General features: G+C 49.7%; 1 protein-coding gene across 1 annotated transcript; it reads right to left on the bottom strand.

The window, feature by feature from the left end:
* Positions 1 to 4,550: 4,550 nt before the first annotated feature.
* On the bottom strand, positions 4,551 to 5,483 carry LOC135990124 (olfactory receptor 14C36-like). The gene has a single exon (XM_065637547.1). The coding sequence runs from the start codon at positions 5,481 to 5,483 to the stop codon at positions 4,551 to 4,553; it is 933 nt and encodes a 310-aa protein (XP_065493619.1).
* Between the last annotated feature and the right edge of the window lie 5,407 nt (positions 5,484 to 10,890).

Here is a 10,890-nt window from a genome sequence, read left to right as displayed (position 1 = left end):
AAGAATGAATTCTGCCTGCAATTGCTAACCTAAAGAGACGTAAATCCTTTCAGTTTGGGTCAGTCTGCTCATACAACAAAGAGTGACTTGCAAAACACCTAATCACAAACTACAGAGACTACTGACCCTGCAGCTTTAGACATTTTGAAGCCCACACAATTACTTGAGTCTTGCTCTAACACACATCTCGAGACTGTTGGATAAAGTGTCCTTTAGCTGAATGTTGCTCATTATATGCTAAAAGGATTTTGCAATCAATATGTAAATGTGCAACCACTTGGCTCTTTAGGGTGTGAACATAGTGATAAGATTTTGTATATAATGCCTTTTAGTTTTCTTGCTGGCATGCTGGCTTTATTTCAGCAGCCAGACTTGTGCAACTCTGTGAATAAATATCTCATCTCTGTATGCTAATTTGGGTCATTTGTATGCACACTGGGTAAAGAACCCTGTTTCTGGGACAACATGTGTCTGTTTCTGGGGTGACCGGGGAGATGAGGGGGTCTCAGGTCAACTTCCGGATAGACTGTGAACCTAAGACCTGCTCTGGGAGGGATCTAAACCATGTGTGTATCATAAGGAGGTATATTTTCCAGTAATACAGCCAACCATACAAACAGAGAGACATGGTTTGGGAGATGAGGAGCAAGGTTGTCCATACAGTGATGGACCCCAAGGAGACTGCTTTTCCTACTGGTCCTCTCAATCAGTATAAATTGGAGAGTTCTTCTATAAGTTCTTCAAAGTGCTCTTTACGTACCTTCCTCTTTAACCACACTCTTGAAACTTGTCTAATTGAACAAAAAGTCTTGAAGACTGCATGTAAATGATGGACGCAACATGGCTCTTGCCATTCCCAGAAAAAAACCTCAGGTAAAATGGGGCCTCTCGTGGTTTGTCTTGGGTGCTTAGGGTAGACCATGGAGCTGTGCCTGAAAACCAGAGAACTGCTCTCAGTACTTAAAAAAAAAAAAGTTTATCATCAGCTGAAATGGATCAACATTTTCAATAAAATATTCGTGGAATGTCTATCCTGCCAAAATATGAGTTTTCAGAATGCGTATGAATTGTGGGAGAAGAAATATTGACGTTACACCTGTGCTTGCATTGCCAGAACTCTGTTGATCATGCTGTGTATTTAATCTCCCTGAACTTCCACGTGTTTCTACCTCTCCTGCTTCAATTCCCCATGTCTGAAGTCATCTCTTGAGAAGCCTGTCTGGACATTTCCGCCTTCCATTGCTCTCCAGAGGTTTTTCCTTCTCTTACTCTTTGCTCACTCAGGGCCCTCTCACCGCTCACCCTGCTTTGAGCTTCAGGCAAGTAAAGCTGAATTGTCTTTCAGCCACTGCTCTCATACTCCCTGTTGGCAACTCTTCAGTTGCAGCCAAGGGCCTCACTGGAAGCTGCTTAAACTAACCATGCATCTGAAAAGTGTGTTTTATTGTTCTTTAATTCTACTGTGTTTTCTATTTATTTCATTTTTTTCTTTCCCCCAATTAAAATGCCCCTCTGTGCCTGTTTACATCCAGTTCTCTAAGGAAAGCAGGTAGGAATTCCTGCAGAGAAGCTGTAACAATCGGGTGCAAACTTCAGTACAGAAGCCTGGTGTAGAGAAAAGTGATATAACTCCCAGGGGTCAATGAGTGAAATAGGGAGGCTGGAGAGGTGAGGAGCAAGGTTGTCCATCCCATGTCTAACCTCAAGGGACTGCTTTTCCCACGTGTCCACACCTCCTTAGGAGACACTCTCCATCAGTATCCATGGGAGAATTCTTCTGTCACTTCTTCCAAGTGCTCTTTGAAAATGTTCTCCTTACCTACTGCCCTGAAACCTCTCTAGTTAGCTGTACAAGTCTTCAGCACTTGAAGAAAATGATGGAAGAGACATGGCTTGTGAGTGCTTTGGGCATTTTAATGAGCCCCTGTTGTATTTGAGGCTGAGTCCATAAACCTCAGGTACTGAGAAAAGACTCAACAAAGCTCTCAAGGAGCCAAAGGCAAAAGCAAAACCCCAAAGTTCCTTGAAGCATTAATGGGCCCCACTGAGGGCTGTTACTGACAAAGCCTCCTTGGGGACTCGTTAGAGCAGATAATTGGAGGCTGTGTTGACAGGTGAGCCAAGACCCTGTGCAGGTGGCTCTGATGCTGAGAAACCCCTTGGTTTGCTTTCTGAAGCAGAAAGGAGAAGCCATGACCTCCAGGCAACGGGAAGGGGGATCCTGTCTCTCACGCAGGGCTCAGGGCTCTTCCCAGGACCATGGGATGTGGGTGTGCAGAGCCAAAGGAAGGACAACTGCTGTGGCCAAGGGGACAGAGATCTAGGTTCTGTTGGAGGCTTCCAGTCTTGCCAGCACCCTTTGCCATCTCCATCACAGGCTGTTTTACATGGTTCTACACCTGCCCATCTTTCCCTGCAAGCTGTAGACACCCATCTCGCTTCCCCACCCTGCTCTCACCCCAGCATTTCTGTACCTTCACTGATGTTTCTCCACCTTCACTGTCTCTTCTTTGAAACACAAAGCCATGGGATGATCCAGCTCCCTCTGGGTGACCACTCGCACCACAGCCCTGCCCTTCCAGTGACATTTCTTCCTCTTGATACCCTGTCTCCACCTTCCAATCTGCACTTGGTGGCTTTTTTTTTCTCTCTTGCTTTTTCCCACTACTTGGGAAAGCTTTACCACCTGAGAAAGTGCCCATCAAGCAGGGAACACAACCTGTTAGGCTTCTTGTGGTCTTTCACTTGATCAGAGAGAAGGACCCTCACCATTATCCTCTTAATCCCATGACTGCTGCTGGCCTTTCAGCTTTGCTGATAGACACAACCATGTGCCTGCTGCTGTCCCATCATGTACTCAGGCAGAATGGACATGACAATCCATCTCCAAGCCCTCTTCCTGGATAGGTTCTTCGGGGTACTTTGGCAGAGGTACTTTCCCAGCCATGTCCCTGCTGCTGGCCTGTCACCTCCAGAGACAGAACTGACCTCACAGTCCCCTTCACAGCCACATGCCTCTTAGTGGATTATGAGTTCCTGAGACACAACTGATGTCATAACACACCATACCCATCCATAAAACTCCTATGGCCCAGGACCTGACCAGATAAACGTATGCTTGTTTCATCAAAGTTATCAAATATATTTCCTAGTAATGATTTGAGTGGGGAAACATCCCAGTGCTGCATCCAGGCAGATTTCTCTGGTATGTAATATCCAGCGTGAAGTGACCTCTAGATACTCTCTGCCCCACAGGCCTTCATGGAACCTCAAGGAATGGCTGTTTGTTTTCACTTGGGCTCATCTCACCTCGGGTTCCTCTCACCTCACATACATGACGTGCATGATCACATCTCATCCGTTCAATGAAAACCTGCTGTTACCTCTCCCAAGGGATGGGAGGTACCTCAGCCCTACGGTGTGTCCCATGTCATGAGGAATGGACACAGGGATCTCAGTTCAAGGAAGCACATCCCAGGGCTGCATTCACGTGTTTTCCCATGGGATGTTACTCCCAACATGAGGTGACCTTGAGACACTGTCTGTCCCATGGGTCTTCATGGAACCCCCTGGAATAACTGATGGCATTTGTGCTCACTGGGGATCATCTCACCTCATGTACCTGATGTGCATGCTCACATCTCATCTGTACGATACAAACACGGACTGCTGACCTACTCATTCAGTGTCCCTCCATGGAGGGAAGAACAACCTCTGTGAGCCGGGGTGAGAGGCCAGTGCTGGAAATGGTGGTTGTGAGGGGCCAGTCCATGTCGTTTGCCCTGGGGTGGCTCCTGCAGGGTGTCCAGTGCACATGGGCACAGACCAGATCCTGCTCTGCTGGTCCTGCAGGTCTCTGGCAGGTGGTCTGGCTGTGAGAGGACACTGCTGTGTGCCCCAGCCCTGCACACCCACACTGTTCAGCTGTACACTGGAGTCTGTATCTGCAGGTCACTGTGTTTGGAGTGTTCTTGAGCGAAACTTTGGAAGAAGACCTAAGCCTTCAGGCACTGCCCTGAGGAGATCACCTTGCTTTCTGGAAAGGCTGTTCTGAGGCCAGCTCTGTCACAGAAGTGCCCATTGCCTGTCCCTGCCTGCACTCACAGGACTGACACACAGCAGGACGGTGACCAAGCTGCCAGAGCACTCAGGCCTTGCACCAGCACAAGGGATCAGAAGGAGAGTGTGGGAGTGGAACGAAAACAGCTCTGGAAGACCAAGCATTGGTGCTCCTTGGCATTGCTGCCATGCTGGACTTTTTTCCCTTCACTCATGCACACAGGAACTGTCCCTGCAGCTCCAAAAAGTCCTTGCAAGAAGGATATAGTGAAAAACAAGTCACTACAGGGCCCTTTATTTTGTTTAAAGACAAGGAGAGCACATCTCCTCATTTACATGGGCAGTGGTTATAAAAGAAAAACAGACAGTGAATTAGAAACGGGATGACATTATCAGAATAAAAAACCACCAATAACAAGATAAAATACAGATGACAGGCTGGGCCTGTAATTTGTTATATTAAAACTGCTATGTAGAAGAAAATGTAAAGTTTATTGATTCAGAAAACACCCAGATATCAGTTTCTTCAGGGCATCCTTGAGCTCCTGGTTCCTCATGCTGTAGATGAGAGGATTCACTGCTGGAGGAACCACTGAGTACAGAACTGCTACCACATGGTTAATGGATGGGGAGGAGATGGAGGGGGGCTTCAGGTAGGCAAATGAACTAGTACTGATAAACAGAGAGACCACAACCAGGTGAGGGAGGCACGCGGAAAAGGCTTTGTGCCGTCCCTGCTCGGAGGGGATCCTCAGCATGGCCCTGAAGATCTGCACATAGGACAGCACGATGAACACAAAACAGCCAAATGCTAAACAGACACTGATCACAATAACCCAGACTCCTCTAAGGTAGGCATCTGAGCAGGAGAGCTTAAGGATCTGGGGGATTTCAGAGAAGAACTGGTCCACAGCATTGCCCTTGCAGAGTGGTAGTGAAAATGTATTGGCCGTGTGCAGCAGAGCATTGAGAAATCCAGTGCCCCAGGCAGCTGCTGCCATGTAGACACAAGCTCTGCTGCCCAGGAGGGTCCCGTAGTGCAGGGGTTTGCAGATGGCAACATAGTGGTCGTAGGCCATGATGGTGAGCAAATACAGCTCTGCTGAAATGAAAAAGAAAACCAGAAAGACTTGAGAAGCACATCCAGTATAAGAAATGGCCCTGGTGTCCCAGAGGGTGTTGTCCATGGACTTGGGGAGAATGGTGGAGATGCAGCCCATGTCAAGGAGGGAGAGGTTGAGAAGGAAGAAGTACATGGGGGTGTGAAGGTGCTGGTCACAGGCTATGGTGGTGATGTTGAGACCGTTGCCCACGAGGGCAGCCAGGTAGATGCCCAGGAAGAGCCAGAAGTGCAAGAGCTGCAGCTGCCGTGTGTCTGTGAACAGCAGGAGGAGGAACTGGATGATGGAACTACTGTTGGGCATTTTCTGCCTCTGGGCGTGATGACCTGCCATAGAAGGAAAAACAGTGACAAGTTAGGGGAGACTCCTCTAAGGAAAATAAACATGCTGTTTCTCATGGAAAACCCTCATCCTGAAGGAGGGATGTGTCAGCTCATTCTCTAACAACTGAGTAACATGTTTCATCACAGCTTAAAATGCAGCTTGGGCACCTAGGTTCCATGAACACACCTCTGCGGCAAGACCCCCTGTGTTGGTGTCAGAACTAAAATGGACCCACATTCCCACCCCAACCCCACAGAGCAAGGGCACCAGAGACAGGTGAGAAACAGTGAAGAACACTGCAGTGCTCCAGAACAAATAAAGCAAGGACAGAAAGGCAGAGAGGCATGCTGTGAAACCTTCTCCTTACATGGCTGTGCTGCTGCCACTCATATGATGACACTGTAGAGCAAGTACTTTTAGCATCTTCTTTGTGTAACATGTTCCAGGAACCCTTCACCTGGAGGTCCAGCTGCTGAGGTGACTCGTGACCTGGACCTCATGTCTTTGGGGCAGAGGCTCTGCTGGGGAGGAGAGGAGACCAGGGGGTTTCACTAGGAATGTGTGTGCACTGCACGGGATGGCAGGGGGCTTCCTGAATCCCCTCCCCAGCACTTCTGGTCACAGTTCCCTCTCTCTGCCCATCTGCCTCCTGCCTGGAGCTGTCCCCGCTGGGAGCTCTTTCTCTGTCCCTGGGTCTGCTCCCTGTCAGTGTCACAGACCCCGTCCCACCCACTTGTGTGCTCAGCTCTGCCCTGCTCACGCCTCCTGGCACCGGCACTGCCCAGGAGCAGCTCAGGCGAGTCCTAACAAGAATGTGGGAAAATGCTGCCTCAACGTCCTTCACAAGGACCCTCTGCAAGTGTCCTCAGGGTGAGCTGGAGGTGTGAACAGTCCCCTCTCAACAGCAGAAGGACCCTGCCCTGTCAGGGATCGCTCCTTCTACCCACAGCTTCTCCCCACAGCATCGTGGGGATCTCCCCGGGCAGGCTGAGTGCTGACCCTGGCAGGCGGCAGAGTCCCTGCCCTGGCACAGCCCTGGGGTGCAGGGACCCTGCTCTGCAGGACAGCCCTGGGCACCCCTGGGTGCTCACCCAGCTTCACACCCTGCAGCTGGGAGAAGGCAGCTGTCGTGCCATGTCAGTGCAGGGAATCCCTGCTGAGGAGCAGATCCTCCTCCTCCACATCAACCATGGGATGTGCCAGCTCCGGGAGATAATTGCACGATAATCATCTGCATTGACTTTCAGCCAGAACTTACTGTGTTAAGGATTATGAAGATTACACCTCTAGTGAGCTCTCACCTGTCTCACAACCCCATAGTGCATCTACCCTCTCTCTGCCTGGCTCCTCTCCCCTCGGTGCTGCAGGCAGAGCCCTCAGCCCTGCTGCACATTGCAGAGGAGCTGCTCCTGGGCAGAACTGTCTCTCTCTAGTGCTGCCTCTTGCCGTGAGCTCCCTCTGTCCCAGGAGCCCAGCCCCGCTCAGCAGCAGAGGAGCAGCCCAAGGCAGCACTTTCTCTGTTCCCTCTGGGCTCCGTCCAGGTGTCCCTGGGGCTCCAAGGGCTGAGAGCTCCTGAGAGGAGCAGGATCCTTCCAGGGGAACGTGCTTTGAAGTCAGCTCAAGTCATCATGGACAATCCCTCACCAAACCATAGTGAGAGACTGATTCCAGCAGTGTGGTTTCATAGAATCGTAGAACGTCCGGAGTTGAAAGGGGCTGACAAGGATTACCGAGTCCAACTCCTGTCCCTGCATAGGACAACCCCAAAATTCACACCATGTGTCTGAGGGCATTGTCCAATTGCTTCGTGAATCCTATCAGGCTTGGAGTCATGACAGAATCACAGAATTACAGAGTGGTTAGGGTTATAAGGGACTTCCGGAGACCATCCAGTCCAACCCACCTGCAGGTTCACCTAGAGCAGATTGCACAGGATTGCATCCAGGTGGGTTTGAATGTCTCCAGATAAGGAGACTCCACACCCTCTCTGGGCAGCCTGTTGCAAGGCTCTGGCACCCTGAAAGTAAAGAACTTTCTCCTCATGTTTAGTTGAAACCTCCTGTGCTTCAGTCTGTGTCCATTGACCCTCATTCTGTCATTTGGCACCACTGAAAAGAGTCTCGTCCATCCGCTTGAAAGCCACCCTTCAGATATTTATCATCATTAATAAGATCCCCTCTCAGCTTCTCTTCTCCAGGCTGAACAGACCCAGCTCTCTCAGTCTCTCCTCATAAGAAAGGTGCTCTAGACCACTCATCATCTTTTTGTCCTGCCACTGGACTCCCTTCAGTAATTCCTTGTCCTTCTTAAACTGGGGAGCCCAGAACTGGACACACAACTCCAGATGGGGCCTCACCAGGGCAGAGCAGAGTGGGAGGATTCACCTCTCTCGGCCTGCTGGTCACACTCTTCTTCATGCACCCCACGATACCATTAGCCTCTTGGCCACAAAGGCACATTGTTGGCTCATGGTCAACCTATTGTCCACCAGAACTCCCAGGTCCTTCTCTGCAGAGCTGCTTTCCAGCAGGTCAACCCCAACCTGTATTGGTGCCTGGGGTTGTTCGTCCCCAGGTGCAGGACCCTGCACTTGCCCTTGTTGAACTTCCTTAGGTTCTTCACTGCCCAGTCCTCCAGCTTATCCAGGTCTTGCTGAATGGCAGCACAGCCTCTGGTGTGTCACCCCTTCCTCCCAGTTTGGTATCATCAGCAAACTTGCTGAGGGTGCACTCAGTCTCTTCATCCAGGTCACTGATGAACAGGTTGAACAGGACTGGACACAGTAGTGACCCCTGGGGAGCCCCACTAACTGCGGGCCTCCAACCAGACTCTGCACCATTGATATCAACCCTCTGAGCTCTGCCATCCAGACAGTTCACGATCCACCTCAGCGTGCACTCATCCAGCCTGCACTTCCTGAGCTTGCCTATGAGGATCTTGTGAGAGATGGCGTCAAAAGCTTTGCAGAAGTCAAGATAGACAACGTCCACTACAGCATCCCTTGTCTGCCCAGCTAGTCATACCGTCATATCAGGTGGGTCAAAGATGATTTCCCTTTGGTGAACTCCTGCTGACTACTCCTGATAACCTTCTTTTCCTCCACATGCTTGGAGATGACGTGCAGAATAAGTTGTTCCATCACCTTTCCAGGGATGGAGGTGAGGCTGACTGGTCTGTAGTTTCCTGGGTTGTCCTTCTTGCCCTTTTGGAAGATTGGATTGACGTTGGCTTTTCTCCAGTCCTCAGGCACCTTTCCTGTTCTCCAAGACCTTTCAGAAATTATGGAAAATGGCTTAGCAATAACATCTGCCAACTCTCTTAGCACTTGTGGGTGCATCCCATCAGGGCCCATGGATTTGTGGATGTCCATTTTGTGTCAATGATCTTTAACCTGTTCTTCCTCAACCAAGGGAAAGTCTTCCTTTTGCCAGACTTTCTCTCCTACCTCTAGGGTGTGGGATACCTGAGGGCCAGTTTCAGCAGTAAAGACAGAAGCGAAGGCGGCATTCAGTTACTCTGCCTTCTCCGTATCATCCATTGCCAGGGCACCCTCCACATTCTGCAGCAGACCTACCTTTTCCCTAACCTTCCTTTTGCTACTGATGTACTTGAAGAAGCCCTTCTTGTTGTCTTTGACATCCCTGGTCAGATTTGCTTCCAAGTGGAGCTTGGCCTTCCTCACTGCATCCCTGCACACTCTAACAGCTTCCTTGTATTCCTCCCAGGTGGTCTGTCCCTTTTTCCACATTACACAAACATCCTTCTTCCAACTCAGTTTTGAGTGGAGTTCTGAGAGAGAAGCTGGGGAAGGGGCTTCACCAGAAGCTGGTGAAGTGGCTTAAACCCCCCTCTGGATAGGTTTAACAGATGCAGAGATGAGGTTCTTAAGGACATGGGTTAGTGCCCGAGTTAGGTTATGGTTAGACTCGGTAATCTTGAGTGTCTCTTCCAACCAAAATGATTCTGTGATTCTATGTGAGTGCCTGCTCTGAGCCCCTGGTCTTTATTCTGTGTGGACTGAGGTGCTCACACGCAGACACTTGGTGATGACTGAGGTGGTCCAAGATGTGGGTAAGTGTTTGCAAGCCCTGGTGGAAAATCTTTGGGAATTCCCACATTCTTCCTGAGCGTTAGCTGAGGGCCAGGGGGAGAAGTGGGACATCCTTTGCCCCCGACAATGACACCAACCACTGACGTGTCTTTCTCAAATGTCTCCTGGAGCATGCAGAGCTGTTGAGCTGACCAAATGGAGGACTGTCCCGATGGAGATCCATATCTCTCTCTATCCACGGTGCTCACTAGAACTCCAGTCACCGCAAAACTGAGTCACATCCACATCCCTGCACTGAATACATCAGGGCTCTCATTTAATGGCATAAAAAAAAGCCTCCAGTGCCATAGGAGCTGCCTGGGGTGCCAAACACAACTGCACTCAGCCAGCAAACACCACACAAGACCTCCAGAAAAGCTGAACCCTCTCGGAGCTGGTGTGGGACAGACAAGTCAGTGTCCCTGTGCTGGGTTGACTGAAAATGAGTTAATTTTCTTCACGCAGTTAGAAACCTTTGCTTTTCATAGATAGTACAGTCGTTATTTGGACTTAGTTTGAGAACAGGAAGATGACACCCCAGGACAGAGTTAATGTTTTTAATTCCTGTGGTCTGAGAGCCAAGGATGTTCCGAGCTCTGCCCACAGGTGTGAGGTGGCTGGGAAGAGGGGTTTAGATGGGGCAGACCTTGACTGACATCCAGACTGAACAATGAGAGTATTCCATCTGATTAGTGTCACGTCGCATATTTAAGGAGAGTTGGGATCTTCCCGGTTGCTTTCTCTTTGTTGGAGCCAGGACAAAGACCTGTTCAGGGGAGTTCTGTTTGGCCATTTCTTTAGTTTGGCCTTTCATCATCCCGCCATTTTGCAGAGCTCTCTGGGCCTTCTGCCTCTTTCTCTCTTTTCTGTCTCTGGGATCAGCTGTTTGGGACCAGGGTGCTGCTTCCTGGGACTGGCTATTCAGTGCAGATGGAGTTTGTGAGGAATTGCGATGTTCCCAGCATCTGTTAAGAAGATAAAGCAGAACTATGTGACTTTTTGTGATATAGTTGTACAACAAGATGACAATGTGCATATTCAAGAATGTGGCCAAGGGGCAGCCATCTCTAACTTTGAGGGTGCCAAGTATAGAAGACCACCAGAGACTACCAGAGACTCCATTGAAGACCCCCAAATACCAAAAAGGACTTCAGATAAGAGGTCTAACTATGTAAACATCCTATGTATAATGCATAAGCTAAGCAGGAGAAACTAATGAATATGAATATGCGCATATAACTGGCACTGCCCAGAATGGCTACCACAGACACAGACTGCTGTGTTGCGGATATTTAT

The sequence above is a fragment of the Caloenas nicobarica genome, chromosome 6 (genome assembly GCF_036013445.1).
Source record: "Caloenas nicobarica isolate bCalNic1 chromosome 6, bCalNic1.hap1, whole genome shotgun sequence".
NCBI classification, from domain to species: Eukaryota; Metazoa; Chordata; class Aves; order Columbiformes; family Columbidae; genus Caloenas; species Caloenas nicobarica.
This window is presented reverse-complemented; position numbering and strand designations above follow the sequence as displayed.